Genomic DNA, 18,769 nt, shown 5'->3' with positions numbered 1-18,769 from the left:
GGACGAATATCTGCCAGGATGGTTCGCAAACGCGATCGCGCGAACACGATCAAATGTTCGCGAACCGCAAGTTCGCTACGGGTCCCATTCATTTTAATGGCAGGCGAACCTGAAAAACCTTCAGCTCATATTTGCAGCCAAGACATAATTACTATAAGTGCACAAATAGTCCCACAACATGGACAGTGACATACCAGATGTATTATTCGAATTTCCGATCTCCATTCTTTATTTTTTTCAATGTGAAATATCGGCAATATAATTTTCACGTACGCACATGCGCAAATGCACTATACAGTACCCAAATGCACTATAAAGAAAGTATATTGGAATATAACAACCCGCTTCAATCAGTTTTTTTGTGGGGGGACTGGTATATCACACCAGTAGAAATTATTTGTTCCAATAATGCTTGTCCCTGTATATACCTGCAGTATCGCAGCAGAACCGCACACAACTGCCGCACAATACAAATACTAACATAGAAAGTATATTATAACATTGTACAAGGAAGGCATTCCATTAGAATATACATAAAGATAAAACGTAATCTTTAATAATTTTACTATGAGGGTCTACTCACACATCCGTAAGTGTTTTGCGGATCCGCAAAACACGGACACCGGCAATCTGCATTCCGCAATTTGTGGACCGCACATCGCCGGAACTATAATAGAAAATGCCTAATCTTATCTGCAATTGCGGCCAAGAATAGGACATGTTCTATTTTTTTGCAGAAACGGAAGCACAGATGCGGAAGTGTGGATCCGCAAATGCGGATTTGGATCCACAAATGCGGATGCGGACAGCACATTCCGGCCCTATTAAAATGAATGGCTCTGCACACGTTCCGTAAAATTGCGGAACGGATGTGGACCCATTTTGCGGATGTGTGAATGGAAAATATATCCCTCAAAATGAAAATAAATTAAATTATTAAAGTTAAGCAAAAAGCATAGATGTGGTAGGCAATAACAAGTGCTCGGCGGCACTAAATCAGGTGCTCGGCGGCACCAAATCAGAAACCATATGTCCTACCACAATCCGGGGGGTTCCAGTGCACATTCCATGAATCCCGGAGGGAATGCAAAAAAAACATCTATCCCTGGGCTAGATGATGGTGTGGTATTGAAGGAAAGGGTGGGCAAAGAACTGTCCCTGATATTGTCCCTGATCTGGCCCTGATAGCCTAACTATAGACCACCCACCGCGATAAGAGTGACCCCGTCCGGAACCTTACCCTATATAAAAATGGCCCTAGCTCCTAGGCCCCTGACTTCCAGGTGATCACTATATCGATCTATGTGTTTTTGACTCATTATAAAAGTATATTATAAGTATATTGCACCCCTCCGTGTATCACACCTATCGATAGCACACTTATACTAGTGCTTAAAATGACTTTTGTAGCCCTATTAGCTAGCGTTTGGTGTCCCTAACAGCCTGTCCCTGCTCCACACAGCAACCTCTCCCTAAACTGGCAAAACACTGAATGTAAAATGGTGGCCAGATCAGGTTTATTTATAAGGTAGGGGGTATGTCCATGTGCTGAAACGTCTCAATCGGCTGTCTTGTACCACCTGATGGATGTGTCATGGGTCAAAGTTCTTCACAATGTGAAAGAATATGGCAGGCACGAATCCATATGTTCGCATGTTCTGCGAATCGCGAACACGCAAAGTTCATTGCAAAACGACCACCAGGCAAACCGCAAGGCCATCTCTATTCACCAATAGACCAGATTATTTGTATGATATAAGGTTTTTTGTTTTATTTTCTCTCCCCTCTCTTTCTAGGGTGGGTTGTATTTATTTAGGTTTCTTTTCTATTTTTCATTGTCCATTAAGCCTAAAATAAGCAACACTTCTTGGTCTGTGCAGATCACATTACAGCAGTTATCTACTTATCTGTCATTCCAATCCTGATGGTAATGATATCAACTCTGTGAATAGATAAAACAGGATCCACCATTTACAGCAGGTGATTTTCAAAACGTATCTACTCTTTCCTTGTACAATGACTCTCCCATAGAAGTAAATTAGGTCCCCTCCAAACCATTGTGACTATGGTCCATGGGGTTTCCGTGAAGCAATTTTCTTAATACTTTCTAAAGTTCAGAGAAGATGGTCAGTCCATAACCATGATCATAAAAAAAAAAATAAAAAAAAATAGTCAATTAGAAAATAAAAACAGATTAGAAAAATATATAAGTGCTGCTATCTGGTTCTAACTGGCAGATAAAATTTTTGGTAACACATTTCCTTTAAACGGTGCCAGACTTACCACAGTCATTGGTACTGGAAGTTAAATCTGTTGCATCTTTAGACTGTCTACTTTAGTCTGTTTATAGTAGCTACAGATTTAGCCAAGCTAAAATTTACTCTGATAACACGTCAGAATGTGACAAAAGCCATTGAAATATATTAAAAGAGCTAATCTTTTTGTGACATGTTTTACTTAACGCGTTAACCATCAAGTTTAGCTTGGCTGCAAATTGGCTTTGTTTTACTCCAAATATGCACCAACAGTTAGAGGCATTTTTGGTGTATTAGTGCATTTAGGCCACACTGTAGCTAGCACTATATGTGGGTAGTTGAATTGTATTGATAGAGTATAGATTGTAAAATGTAGTTTTTATTCTATAGTGTGAATTCTGTACACCATTCATGTTATTTGTGTCACACTGTACATAGCATCAATGTATGAAGGTCACTGCTATGACAAACTATGTTAAAGAAATCCCTCTAATTAAGCTATACATCAGTTTTTAGGTTGCTCATTTCATACAATTTCTTTGCATGGCATCAATATGTATTGCATTAGCAGACAAAAGCAGGAGCTTGCTGAATGAAAGTTAAATTGACATATTTTTGTCTATTAATCTTTAAATGCTTAAATTAACCTTGACAGCCTTGAAGACAAAAGTGAAGGCTGCAGTAAACCAATTGATATCCAAGTTGGTTTTTAATCTGAAGAGTGTAATGCCTCAAAAAAAAATAAAAAAAAATAAAGAGTATTAACTCCATCCTGCTAGACAACATACAGAAGGTGCTATATATATATATATATATATATATATATATATATATATATATATATATACAAATATAATGGCTGAATTAAATTAATACATTCTCTTTGTTAATTTTTTTTGCATTGAATCATAATGATTTGTATTTGTGCTTGAGAAAGGCTCAGTATTGGAGCCAAAACGTTGTACCGCAAGGTTGATTAAAGAATAATTTTACTTTTTCAAGACCGGAGTGCCGTCCTTTTTCTGGATCTATTTATATATATATACATATATAATGGCTGAATTAAATTAATACATTCTCTTTGTTAATTTTTTTTTGCATTGAATCATAATGATTTTTGTCCATAACAAAATACTCTGCTGTAAGCTGCCATAATGAGGTAAAAGTCAAAATATAGCAGTCCTTTCCTGACATTCTCATCTCACCAATCAGTGTACCACACAGATTGTATTGCTCTATTATACAGTGTGTGCCATTTATATGGATACACCTTAATAAAATGGGAATGTTGGTGATATTAACTTCCTGTTTGTGGCACAGTAGTATATGTGAGGGGGGAAACTTTTCAAGATGGGAGGTGACCATGGTGGCCATTTTGAAGTCTGCCATTTTGAATCCAAATTTAGTTTTTTCAATAGGAAGAGGGTCATGTGACACATCAAACTTATTGGGAATTTCACAAGAAAAACAATTGTGTGCTTGGTTTTAACATAACTTTATTCTAATATAAAGGTATTATTTCAGACTTAAACCTTTCATGACCAAGGGTCATTGATGCCACAATGTCCAGGTCAAAATTTACAAATCTGACATGCGTAACTTTATGTGGTAATAACTTTGGAACGCTTTTACTTATCCAAGCCATCTAAGTCTGTTTTCTCGTGACACATTGCACTTCATGACAGTGGTAAATTTGAGTTAATATATTTCACCTTTATTTATGAAAAAATCCCAAATTTACCAAAAAATAAAAAAAATCACAATTTACTACATTTTAATTTCTCTGCTTTTAAAACAGAAAGTGATACTTCATAAAATATTTATTACTTAACATTCCCCATAAGTCTACTTCATGTTGTCATCATTTTGTAAATGTCATTTTATTTTTTTAGTACGTTAGAAGGCTTAGAAGTTTAGAAATTCCTAAAATTTTTAAGAAAATTTCCAAAACCCACTTTTTAAGTACCAGTTCAGGTCTGAAGTCACTTTGTGAGGCTTATATAGTGGAAACACCGCATAAATGACCCCATTGTAGAAACTACACCCCTCAAGTTACTCAAAACTGATTTTACAAACTTTGTTAACCGTTTAGATGTTCCACAAGAATGAAAAGAAAATGGAGATGAAATTTCGAAATGTAACTTTTTGGGCAGATTTTCCATTTTAATAATTTTTTATCTTTAACACATTGAGGGTTAACAGCCAAACAAAACTCAATATTTATTACCCTGATTCTGCAGTTTACAGAAATGCCCCACATGTGGTCGTGAAATAATGTGATGGCACGGCGCAGAAGGAAAGGAGCGCCATATGGTTTTTGGAAGGCAGATATTGATGGACTGGTTTTTAGATGCTATGTCCCATTTGAAGCCCACCTGATGCACCCTTACAGAAGAAACTCTCAAAAAATGACCCCATTTTGGAAACTAGAGAAAAAAGGTGCCAGTTTTAGTGGTACTATTTTGCGGTACATATGATTTTTAATTGCTCTATATTACATTTTTTGTGAGGCAAGGTAACCAAATGGTTTTGGCACCATTTTTTTATTTATTTTTCACAAGATTCATCTGACAGGGTAGATTATGTGCTATTTTTATAGAGCAGGTTGTTATGGACGCAATTATATTTTAAATATTTCTACTTTCTTTGTTTGTTTCAGTTTTACATAAAAAAGCATTTTTGAAAAATAAATTGTTTTTGTCTGTCCATTTTCTGAACGCCATATTTTTTTATTTTTCTGCCGATTGTCTTGTGCAAGGGTTCATTTTTTGCAGAAAGAGTTGGGGTTTTTATTAGTACCATTTTTGGGTACATAGGATTTTTTGATCATTCATTATTACACTTTATGCGGCAAGGTGACCAAAAAATTGGTTGTTTTGGAATAGTTTTTATTTATTTATTTTTACAGCGTTCATCTGAGGGAATAGATCATGTAACAGTTTTATAGAGGAGATTGTTTTGAATGTGGCAATACCTAATATGTATACTTTTTCTTATTTATTTGAGTTTTACACAATAATAGCCTTTTTGAAACAAAAGAAAATGATGTTTTATTGTCTCCATAGTCTGAGAGCAATAGCTTTTAAAAAATTTTGGGTGATTGTCTTGAATAGGGTATTATTTTTTGCGGGATGAGGTGACGGTTTGAATGGTACTATGTTGGGGGGTATACACCTTTTTGATCACTTGGTGTTGCACTTTTTGTGATTTAAGGTGACAAAAATGGCTTTTTTGGCACTTTTTATAAACTTTTTTTTTTACAGTGTTCACCTCAGGGGTTAGGTAATGTGATATTTTTATTGAGCATGTTGTTACAGATGTATACTTTTTTATTTATTTCACTTTAACAAAATAATAGCACATTCAAAATAAAAAAAAAATGTTTTAATGTCTCAATGTTCTGAAAGCTATAGTTTTTTTGTTTTTTTGTGGGATGAGGTGACGGTTTTATTGGTTTTGCACTTTTTGTGATGTAAGGTGACATAAATGTATTTTTTTGCCACATTTTTTTTTTTATGGTGTCTATCGGACGTGGTGGATCATGTGATATATTTAGAGATCCGGTCGTTACGGACGCAGTGATACCTAATATGTCTATTTATTTTTAATTTTTTATAGGAAAAGGCAATTTATTTATTTTTTCATTTGCATTTTTATTTCTTTATTTTTACTTTTATTATTTTCACTTTTTTTTATCAAGTCCCACTTGGATCTTGAAGATCCAGTGGGGCTGATGGTTGTACTATACTTTGCAATTCTCTTGCATTGCAAAGTATAGTATTATCAGATTTCCTGTAGATGGCAACACCGGACGCTTTTGCAAAGCGTCCGGTTTCCATAGCAACCATCAGGCGCTACCATCGCAGCGCAGTAGCCCCGATGGTTGAGAGAGGGAGCCCCCTCCCTCTATTAACCCCATGGATTCCGCTGCCACCGCATCTAAGGGGTTAAAGTAGAGTGTCAGCATAGAGCTGACATTCATTCCTAATGGCGGTGGCTCAGGAAAGGAGCCACCGCCATCAAATACAGCAGGGGGAATGCATCGGGTGAAGGATACATGAATGGGGGGACAGCATCGGGGGCATAATACATGGATGGGGGGGACCGCATCAGGGGCAGGTGGGGACAGATGCCGGCAGGGAGAGGACCTGCCCAGCAAAGAGGCAGGGCTCACAGGGGGATTTGGAGGCAGGGCGCAAAGGGGGGTTTGGAGGCAGGGCACACAGGGGTGGTTGGAGGCAGGGCGCACAGGGGGGGCACAGATGGGGCACGGAGCACACACTACCTGATTTCAGGCTCTCATCTGCAGAGTGCAGATCATAGCCTGGAACGGGCACTTTAACACTGCCATGATCCAATTCGTTAGTCTGCACTGACTAACCAATCAAAACGATTGCCGGCAAGGGACCACTCTGATTGGTCGCTTGACGGCATTACTGCACTAAATGCTGTCTGTGACAGCAGCAGTGCAGGGGCAGAAGCTTTATTCCAAGTGTTATGCAGCGCTTGTATTAAAGAGCTTCCATGACGTCTATACACGTGCTAGCTGCATGGGGTATCTGCAAATAACACATATATAGATGTATGGCAGTCGGGAAGGGGTTCATTTTCTTAACAATTTATCTTGAGTACTAATAAAGCTTCATCTGAGCAGACAGATTCAGAGATCTTAGCAAATTATTGTTTTATTTTTTACAAGTTGACTTTGATGATTAGCACAAAACCATGTCTGATAGCATATATTTTAGAATTAGCCATAACAACAGCAATGTAATAGAGTAATGTTTAACCACCAAAATACTGTATCTGACCCGCATACTGTAAGACATCACTGAAAATCCTTTTATGCGGTCAAGTTCTCAAAATCTATAAGATACACACAATTACATGAAATGCTATGACACAGCTACAGTACATCAACCATGCAAATATTATAATTTAGAGCTAACTTTTTAAATTGAATTTTTAACTTCCAGTATAACTTCCAGTATAACTTAAAATAATTACTGGGTCAAACTTTAACAAGACCAAAACCTTCTATGTCTGATTATTTTGTATTTGTTTAGAAGTTAAAAATTCGGATATTTCCAGGGTACAATTGATATCCATCCCCTAATGTAAAAAAAGTCCAGACAAATAAGAGTTTAGGAGAAGTAGACTGATATATTTATCATGGAAAAATATCAGCTCATCAGCTCATTGAGACTATAATATTGTAATCATGGAAAATGGAAATATGTATGGTTGACCTGATTATTGAATTGCCAAACATAATATAGTATTGATTTTGTTTTTTATCTGCTAAATTTAGCTCATGGTTGAAATGGCTTTGTCTAATCTGACAGAAAATGCCTGAGGTTATTTAAAGGGGTCATCTAGGCTTTTTAATGTTGATGGCCCATCCTCAGGACAAGTCATCAATATTTGATCAGTGTCCCCCACACAACTTTTTCAAAAAAGTGCATGGGAGCAACATTTTAGTTATAAACTCTGTCCACTACACAATCAATGATGGAAATAAATAGTTCCAGTGCCGACCTGCAACACCAGAGATGCAGATTAGATACTGATGGCATATCCTATAATCCTAAAAATAGGCCATCAAGGTTAAAATCTTGAAATACCTCTTTATAGTTACTTTATATAAAAGATAGATTTCAGTAAAACCTTAGTAAATTTGCCACTTTTCATAAGCTTAAGTCTTCTTAAAAATAGATAACAGTGTGCATTATATTATAGTTAGGTAAAAAAAAAAAAAAAGGATAATACATGAGGAAGTAGTGAAAAGAAAAGAAAATGTGCAATTTTTTTCATAATACATAATCACAACATCCAAATTTGAATTGATCTGCTACTAACACTACCTGGACAGAGGGCAGTGTTATTGCAAACCCTTGTTTCTCTTAAGGGGCTGCTGCAGTGTGTCCCGTAAGGTGGTACACAAGTTCTGGTTCGCACCTGCGACCCTTGACCACAAGTAACTGAACATGTACTCCATTGGGACCACTCTTCAACACCAGATTCACCTGTATACAAGACAACAAATAAAAATGAATATAGCCTTAAGTATTATATTCTTACTACATTCATTTGTTCAATATACATAAACTGCAAGGTGGATAAATGCATGTTATATGTATGCAATGAGCTTCAAAACTGGAGGGAACTCAAATGCCGCATGTTGCATTTTTTATCTAACACTGAAAGACTTTTTCAAGGCATTTATATATGACATGCTTCAGGTTTCCAAATTTTTTAAAGAAAAAAAACCCTTTATATGTTACATTTGAGCTTGTATTTGGTTGTGGCAATTATTAGACTAATATATACTTACTAGTTATAAAGAAACAACCATGCCATCAGATATTTTACTTTTATATTTCAAAGAAAATCCCAACATTTAAGCATATCCCCTGCCCATAGGTATTTGCCTGTCTCTGACAGTCTTATAGAGATTAGGGTGGGTTCATATCACGTTTTATGCCTCAGTTTGACATATACATTAGAAAAAAAGGGATACAAAAACGTAGCACACCACATTTTTGCATCCTGCAGAATCCGATAAAAAGAAATGCATATATATATTTTTTTACAATAGTAAAAAAGTATACATTTTTTTCTTACAATGGAACTCTATGGTGAATGGATGCCAATGTACGGCATCAGTCTGATGCACCCATCTAATGAATATGTTTTTGTATTTGTTAAATAGATGGGAAAAACGGGATTCAAACCCACTCTTAATGATATATTTTTTTAAATGTCACTCCATTCTTATGGGGGGTCCTCATTTTTGCAATCAATGAGTCCCAGTGGTCAGACCTTCACTATTCAGTTATATGTGAAGGCAATTCCTATAACAAATATTATACTACTACTCAACATCAAAGATTATCACATAACTGGTATTGCTATGACCTGGTATCAGATGTAAGTACCTTAGGATTTTTGTTTTGAGCTTCTTCCACATTTAGTTGTATTGATGTCCTCCTCTTAAATGGAGCCTGAAGTATCTCAATATATATTCACACTCATGATTTGCTAAATAAATATATAAATAAATAAAATAACTAAGAAAATATGTGGGTTTGTCCCTAGTTAAAGGGGCTATCAGAGTGTTTAATAGATCATGATCCATGGGATGTTACTCCTGGCACCACCACCTATCAGTTCTTTGAAGAGACCATGGTGCCCTGGAGACAGCCATATGCTTAAGTCTTTAGGCAACACCCACCAGTATGTTCCAATTTCTGCCTATATGAGATGTTTTTATTCACGATTGCCATTTTTTGAAAGGTAAACAAAACAGGTGAAATTAGGTGAAATTAATTATTTATAGGAAATTAACTCTTACATTATTTCATACCTTAATTCTAAGATAACATAAGCAAGCATCTAATGTTCTTGATAATGCTGCAAACTATTTTCTACTTTATATAAATAATCCTTATAGTTTATTAAATATTTGCAAAAATTTAACAAATTAATTGTTGTCCAACATAAGTACAAGCTATTGGCTAAGTATTAAGTTTAGTTTTTCCAAAATAGGGAACATTTATCCAGGGTCGAGTTTGAATAATGCTATTATTAGTTCACTTATTGGCAATGAAGCATAGCTGATAATTTTTGTTTTAAGGTGAATATTTTCTTTTTCTTTTAGAAAATAAACATTTCTATCACAAGTCTTAAAAAGTGAAGCTAAATAAATGTGAGAAATAGGTTGTTTAGATAAGCTAATGTTTGCTTTCACTTTTCCTTTAACAGTTTTATAAATGTTTAAAGCAAGTGAAACATCCACTGTTAATTTTAGATCAAACTATGCTACATTAGTATATAATTATATTAATTAGCATTAAGTAGATGAGCAAAGGTTAATCTTAATATGAAATTTGAACTCTTGGGTTTTAATTTACTTTAAACACACTTGTGAAATGTGGTTTTAAAATACAGTGTTGGCAAATCAAGAACTTAAGCAGTTACAAAGAGCATAGTAAATGTTTAACGCTAGTCATTAAACATGTAAATCAATTCAACCTTTTTTGGATTCTCATGTCTCCTTTTGCCATAAAGTAGGTGTGCCATTGATTTTGTGTGATGAAAGTGTGCGCTCAAGAAAAATGTGACATTCAGTAATCACTGGTCTTGAATTTAATGTATGCAGGATGGCAAAAGGTGCATAATTTCTTGTCTTACAAGATAATGACAGGGATGCTTCTGCTTTGTTAGTCAATCAGTGGAATGGTAATTTATTTATATATTTTAAATACTGTAACTGTTTCCATATAGGAATTAGCCATTAACTATTCAGTTATCTCAGCTATCTATGGTATATGTTCATTAACCTACAAAATAATTTACTATTTTATATCTAAAAATATTGTTGCTATACTTATGACATGTATAGCAAAAAAAAAAAAAAAATACTAAAAAGAATTTCCTTAATAAAATAGTAAAAAGTTGTAAAATGCAGGGGTGAAAAAATAGAAAATAAGCAAAAGCCACAAAGAACAGTTACCAGAAACCAATACAGATATTCAATTTCTTTTATAGTTATATTAAATTTGGTGGCTCAGTGGTTAACACTGGTGCCTTACAGCCTTCAGGTCTTAGGTTTAAATCCAAATAAGGGCAACATCTGCATAAAGTTTGTATGTTCTATGATTGCATGGTTTTCCTCCAGTTACTCCGGTTTCTTCACACACTACAGAGACATAGTGAGAGGGAATTTAGATTGTGAGCTCCAGAGGGGATAGCAAGCAATGATAATGTCTGTAAATAATATGTGCTACATACAAAAGTGAGTAAAATAAATTATTATATGTTTTCGTAATATAATCCAAATTTAAACTACAACATCTTCTGGAATCTTCATATTATGAAGCCTCTATTATAGCTGTATTAAAATAAATATTAATGTAATATAAAGTAGGAATAGGCGGAGTTTTGAAGAAATAACACATACCTTCCTAGGTATACAAGCAGGAGATCTTAACCTACATGTTTTAAATAAGGTTGTCAATAGGTTGTCATGGTACCCTAAGGAGATAACTATGGCATTGATAACTTTTTATTTTTTTGTTCATTATGCAGGATAAAAAACATGGTGATTTTATAGTTTGAGGGAGAGGGAACATTTTATATCTCTATAAATAATTTAGGTATTGAGATCACTATTGATCGTGACATCTAATGTACAAACTGACCAGTATCGAAAGTTCCACTAATAGTGGACATTAGAGAAGGAGGCTAGTTGTCATTAGAAACCAAGCACCAGCTCCACCTATAATGGGACAATAGTGCTAGACTTATTTTACAATCGTGTAATAGCATAGCACTGTGTAATAAGGTTTATTAAAGGCATCTTACAAAGTATAAATGAGTGATTTATTAGAATTGAAATTCAACCCCAATTCCCCCCCCCCCAAAAAAAAAAACTGCCTCCAACATTTAGACTTCTCCTTGATCTTCTGAAGCTGAATGTAGCGATTTATCTCAATGGGGATTGTAGTCCACACAGAAATTCTCCCTCAGCTTTCTTACTGATTAGCTTTTTCCTAGAAACCCAGAGTTGCATTTAATGGCCTATAAGACTACTCAAGCACACTTGGTGCTCAGGTGTGATTAAGAGGTTAATGTTACACTACAGTATGTCAAAATAAGGATTAGTGACGAGCGGGAGGTGCCACATTCGATTTTGTGATATTTGGTGAAGTTCAGAAGTGACAAAAAAATTAGACTATAAAAAACAGATTATAGCACTATATTAGCTTAATTACAGTCTATATGTGTATTTTACGAATATTCTCTATATTGCTATAACTTAGTTTTTTGGAATATTACGAATATGACGAATATTTAAAAAAATGAAGTTATAGCAATATAGCGAATATATTAGTTATTTAGAATATTCGTCTTTTTTTTTCAATCTGTACTGTTATTCCACTTTGGCATACTGCTCCCCGACAAGCGTCCCCGTCACCATGGGAACGCCTGTGGGTTAGAATGTACCATCGGATCTGAGTTTTCACGATCTCAGGGGAAACTCAGATCCAATGGTATTTTCTAACCCACAGGCGTTCCCATGGTGACCGGGACGCTTGTCGGAGAGGAGTATGCAAACAACTGTACAGATAGGAAAAAATAATGCAAATATTCTAAATAACAAATATATTTTTCCATATGAAAATATGATTCCTTCATGCTTAAGTTGCTTGTGGGCCAATGACTCATTGGCCCACAAGAAAGAAGCAGGGAGGAATCATATTTTCAGATGTTAAAAAATGAATAAAAATATTCAAAACAGCGAATATATAGCACTATATTCTAAATATTTGCAAATTAGCTAAGTTGCGATATTCGGAATTAATATTCGCTATTCGAATATTCGAGCTCAACACTAATAAGGATATGCTCACATTGCTATCAGCTTCTTTCTATGTTTTATAAAACCATAAAGTATTATTTGAAAATACCATTTATATTTTTTGGATACAAGCCTAGTACTATATAAAGAGTCCAGTCAGATTCTGTTGTCTTAAAAGGACCCAGAAATCTAGACATGATTCCTCTTTTTGCTCCTTCTTCTTTTCCTTTTTCGTGTGTGTTTGTGTGTGTGTGGGGGGGGGGGGGGCAGCAATGACCATTATTTTTATGTTGGAAAATGTGATTTTGTGGTCCGTAGTAGTGAAGATCGAAGTTTTTTGACGTTTTCAAAAATTTGATTCAGTTGCTTTGTCAAACTTCAATAAGAAATTTGACTAATTACGAAGTACTTCATCATGAATCATATTCCATTGTGCATCAAATCTTGTGTGCGCTGATATGATGACGTTATCATGTCAGCATGAGAGGTTTGGTGCCTTTTCAATGAAGATGGCTGCAACGGGGTCTCACTGCAATCAAATGGATGATGTGAGTATGTTTTTTTTTCAACCTTTTCTGGAAAAACTGATTTGTTACAACAGGAGCACGAGGAAATTCTCCTTTGTAACAATTTTTTTCTGAATTTCAGATAATAGTCTACTTTGTTAACTTCGAATTTCTTAACACTAGTCCTTAGTATGAAGCAATAAAAAAATAAAATTCCACACTGTAACGTTGCAATAAATGTTATGGGGTGGATGACCAACAAGAAATGCCCAGCATATAATTAAAAATTTTAGATTTTTAGAGTTGAAATTAGCACAAATAAATGTTCTTCCATTTTATGCATGTCTTTCTCATGGAGCTTTTTAATTTGTGGTTGTTTTCTAACATTGTCTACACCTATAGCCAAGAATACTGTAGGCAAACAAATGATTTTTCAATGTGCCCTTGACTTTTTCTTTAAGTTACCTTATCTACCCTATAATTTAGTGGGATGGCTAGTTTTTCTTATTGTATAATGTCTTTTCAAAGACTTCTCTTCCCAGAATGTAAATTATCATTTAGCTTTGAACTCTGTAAATCCATAAATGATGTTCTATGCCGCAATACCGCCTGGAATCACATTTTGATTGCAATAGACAAAGGTAGCTACAAAATAGAGGCAAACTATCAAACTTTCATTAAGGCTATCTTTACACTGTGATTTTGATTAGGCAAATGAGCAGTAGTGTTGAGTGCGAATATTTGAATCAAGAATTTTAATTGCGAATATCTCCACTTCAAGAATTTGCGGATATTTAGAATATAGTGCTATATATTCGTATTTGCGAATAGTGTTGAATATTCTGATCGCAAATTTATCACAAATTTATTGCAAATATATTACATTGCCAATTTTTGCAATCAAGTAAACAATGACTGGAGATCACGAATTCTCGAATTTGCTAATTTATGGTAAATATTCGCAAAATATTGTGAATTTGAATATTGCATCTCCTTCAACTTGCCCCACTGCACTGATGATTGCCCCAGTCAAAGGGAAGGGAGACTGGCTAGAGGTGGAAATTTGAGTAGCTAAGATGAACCAAGGGGCTAGGTCTCTCTCCTCAGTGCACTGAAGGAGTGCTTGCCAAAGGACTACAAGACAATTTTCCATAGAATGGTGCAATGGATTTTCATAGTTCTACTGACAGATGCTCTTTTTTAAAAAAAAATGAATTGATAACGTCCACAAAAAGGTATATTTATCATTCCAACATTATACACTATCTTTTACTATATATTTTCTTTATTTTGCATCCTGTATTGGTGCTCTCTGCACCAGACATTCCTTGGCATAAGACAAAGTACTGCAACATTATAGAAAGTACAAACTTACTCAGTTTATGTCCACATCAATTGTACTGTAAAATAGCATTTATAGGGGCATACATTCTTTAAAGATCTATTTTTGTCTAAACAATTCATTTGAGATCAGAATACCAGTGTTGGGTGATGGAAAGAGGTGGCCATGATATCTGAAACTGCTAAGTCAGCTGAGCTATGCTGTTTCCATAATTCCCATGAAACTTAATGGAAGCTATGATCACAGAGCACCAAAGCAAGCAAACAATATATAACTTTTCTATAACAATTCTATAACTCCTATTCACTATTATGGATATCATGGAAACAGTGTAGCACAGCCCACTCAACTATTTTTGTAACTCCACCCACCAGTGGTCAGCACATACAAAGGGTTTTCCAATGAAAACATCCATTTATTGCAATAGTTAAAAGTTTTATCTCATAGAATGTACTAGTTAGAAACAATTGTGTAATCTACATCCAAAATGTTGATATCCACAGTTAATATTGTTTACTTTTTACTGTTACATTATATTATAAATATTTAACTTTTTACTATATTGTTTGTATTATTTTGTGGTTACACTTTTATAGGTTATTTTAATAAACATTTTTTTTCAGATTTATAGCATAGCTTTTACATTTTGCTGAAAGAGCCCTATGCACAAGTGTTAAAAGTGACACGTTGTATAAACACAACCATTACTGATTTTTTTTTTTTTGTTTTGACTGGTTTAGCTCCAGAACCAATAAAGTCTTGTCGAAGTAATATTAAAAGAGAAAGCTTTTATGTTATTCCGTAAAGCCTGTTGGCAAAAGAGCAGCACTACAAGCAAATGGTGTATAAGGATGATCTGGTGTATTAGTGACTACAAAACTATAAGAGAACATGTTAAAAAGGATTATAAAAAAACATATAACTTATTATCTCTAGATAAAGGGAATAGCAGACTTTATTTATTTATTTTTATAACATGGTTGCCCAGCACAGCAGCAAATGTTAGAGCTATATTTTCTCAAGTATACATCAATAACCACAGGAAACTATGCTATTGCCCAAGGTTTTAAAACAGATAAAAAAAAAAAATATTAAGAGGTGTGCACCCTTTAATAAGTTGACTTTTTTCTCCTGTTGCCATTTTAATATGAATGGCATATGAAATTCCAATCTTTAGTAAATTACTCCCAGAGTGTTTTTTTTTAAAAAACATCTGATTTTGCACTTCTTTTAGCCATTTATCTTCACTTTTGGTAGATTTTTGAGTCTATGCCCCCCCCCCTCCCCCCCAAATGTAGCATGCTTTAGGCTTCTCTAAAGAAATTTAACAGGATCTGAAAAAAATTAAGTAAAAAGTGTATGAAGGAAGTTTTACTCAAGTAGGAAAACAACCAACTCTAGGTATATTTTTTTTGAGAACAGTTATAAATTCCTTTATAAAAATGTTTATGATAAATTCTGTGACATAAATAAAACCATTGCGCTATAAATATCTTTATGTTCAGCAAATGATATTTCAGGGAAATAACAATTCAGGAAAAATACCTTTACAATAAAATATCAAGTTAGATTGCAATATCTCCTGCCTCCTATGCTAGTTTATACTGGTTCACTTATGCAACTGTTTTTGAAAGCATTAGGAATATAGAGGGACATTTATCAAATTCGCTTGGACAGTTTGGAATGTAAAAGTGTTGCAAGTGATGCACACATACATTTGCTGTATATTTTTGCGACATTTGGTCAAAATTTTGCAACATGTGGGCCTCGTCATTTCTAGAAGTGGAGTAAAAAGTGGGTCAGGATTTACAATTAGAACTCCTTTAACCACCTAACTGTTTTTTGTTTTTTTTTGGGGAGAAAAGCACTTTACAGTTGTGCCTAAGCAAAGCTCAGGCAGCATGGGAAGGGAGGGTGGGTTACTTAAGCTACCAATATCACTGGATTGGTAGCAGCTATAGATATGGGCTGGCAATCCAAGATTTCATTCAAGACCAAAATCACTGCATCTCTATTACTTCAGAAGATATCACTGTTAAAAATCGAGTCAGGAATGAAAGGTGAAACCTACTTTTACTTTCAATTTGAGCTACATTCACTGCCAACCCAATTTCTAACAGTGATAACTTTGGAGGTGATAAAGATAATTTAAAAAAGAGTAGGCCTATATCTCTAGCTGCTACCAATCCAGACATATGATAGGCTAAAATAGTAGAGGAGAAGCAGTTGGGGATCTAAGTGACTGAAGGAGGAAAGAAGAAAAGAAAAATATGAACTGTGTAGTAACATTATATCATATTTGTACTGAACCACATAATAAAGTTATCATGTTATGTATACAACACAGTGAACACTAAAAAAAATCTACAAAATTATGTTAAAATTGCAGTTATTTTTCATCTTTGTCCCTAAAATTAAATAATAAAAGTTATTTAATAAATTTTATGTACTCCCAAAATAGCTCATCCCATAAAATAAAAAATAAAGAAAACATTTTAGATAAAAAAAATAAAACATTTTTACTGCTGAAACACAGAGGAGGAAAATGTTACTGGTTCTTAAGGCTAAAAGTAGTCACTAAGGGGTTAAAAATGTAATTCTGTCTCTTACGCTGTTTGCCAACAATATTTGCGTTAGACATATAATAAAAATGTATAATAAAAAGTTTACATTTTCGGGATTTTTTTTTCAATTTTATTGTAACTGTTAGGAGGTTAAGTCTTATGTATGATCTGTGTGTGTTTCAAAGGTTACAAAAATTTGTATCTCCATGCTAAACAACCCCCTCATATAATTTTACACAGATAGGCTCATACTATTTTGCACTTATGCCAAATATATTATTACTATGCACCATTTCATAGTAATAATACCAGCACAAATTCTAAGTCCCCCATAGTATATAAAAACTCATACATACACACTGACATATCTACATGGAATTGTTAAAGCTACTGAATACAATATTACATTTCATTCCGTGCCTCTACCCACCTATGTATACATCTGGCCCAATCATTTGTCTAATTATTTCAGGAGACATATAGAAGGAATTTACCATTCCATCCCATGCCAGTTTCCTGGCATAATTTTTTTTTCAAAAGCTGAATCTAGATAAATTTATAAAGTTTATAAAAAGTGGGGGTGATAAGGGCAGTACAGAACCAGCAGGATCAGCAAATTTATCTTTTTTAAGCCAGTTTTCTGGCTTAAAACAAAATCTAAATCTAAGGCAACTCCAAGCTCCCATAGATTTTAGTTTAGGCACACAGACTGCCAGATAGTGTGCCTGAGCCTTGCCATAAATTATGTGTATACTCTGTCAGTGCAGGGTGAATAATAGATTGGTGTACAATAACATCCCTCTTACTATAGTTTTTATGCCTCTGTTTGGTATATAGAATTGTACACCAGGGTTTCATCAAAGCTGGGCATTCTGGAAAGAAAAAAGTTTGCCAAGGCATATTATTTCTTAACTCTATAATTTTAAGAGCGCAAAGCTTAGAAGAAACAGTTGTGTGCACCTATAGATATGAAGTCTATATAGGGTAAGTTCTGATATGCTATAATGAAAGCTGGTTGATATATATATATAATTATATATATATATACATATATACACTGAGCAAAAATATAAACTCAACACTTATACACCATTTTGTATGAGCTTAACTCAAAGATCTGAAACATTTTTTAAATACACAAAATACCATTTACTCTCACATATTGTTCACAAATCTGTCTAAATCTGTGTTAGTGAGCACTTCTCATTTGCCGAGATAATCCATCCCATCTCACAGGTGTGGCATATCAAGGTGCTAATTAGACAGTATGAATATTGCACAGGTGTGCCTTAGACTGCCCACAATAAAATGCCTCTCTGAAATGTACATTTTGATCACACAGCACAATGCCACAGATGTTGCAACATTTGAGGGAGGGTACAATTGGCATGGTGACTGCAGGAATGAATGTTCATTTCTCTACCATAAGCTATCTCCAAAGTCATTTCAGAGAATTTGGCAGTACATCCAGCCGGCCTCACAACCGCAGACCACGTGTAACCACACCAGCCCAGGACCTCCACATCCAGCATGTTAAACTCCATGATTATCTGAGACCAGCCACCCAGACAGCTGCAGCAACAATTGGTTTGCATAACCAAAGAATTTGGCACAAACTGTCAGAAACCGTCTCAGGGAAGCTTATCTGCATGCTCATGGTCCTCATTGTGGTCTGGACCTGACTGCTGTTCGTTGTCATAATCGACTTGAGTGGGCAAAGTCTCACATTAGATGGTATC

General features: G+C 34.7%; 1 protein-coding gene across 2 annotated transcripts in view; it reads right to left on the bottom strand.

The window, feature by feature from the left end:
• The window catches only part of ADGRB3 (adhesion G protein-coupled receptor B3), a 1,058,998-nt gene that overhangs the window by 678,760 nt on the left and 361,469 nt on the right, over nucleotides 1–18,769 (bottom strand). For both annotated transcript variants that reach the window (XM_044289463.1, XM_044289464.1), the window contains exon 4: nucleotides 8,120–8,281. In XM_044289463.1, the coding sequence (XP_044145398.1) occupies nucleotides 8,120–8,281 (162 nt within the window). The remainder of the gene's footprint in view (nucleotides 1–8,119; nucleotides 8,282–18,769) is intronic.

The sequence above is a fragment of the Bufo gargarizans genome, chromosome 4, assembly GCF_014858855.1.
Source record: "Bufo gargarizans isolate SCDJY-AF-19 chromosome 4, ASM1485885v1, whole genome shotgun sequence".
NCBI classification, from domain to species: domain Eukaryota; kingdom Metazoa; phylum Chordata; class Amphibia; order Anura; family Bufonidae; genus Bufo; species Bufo gargarizans.
This window is presented reverse-complemented; position numbering and strand designations above follow the sequence as displayed.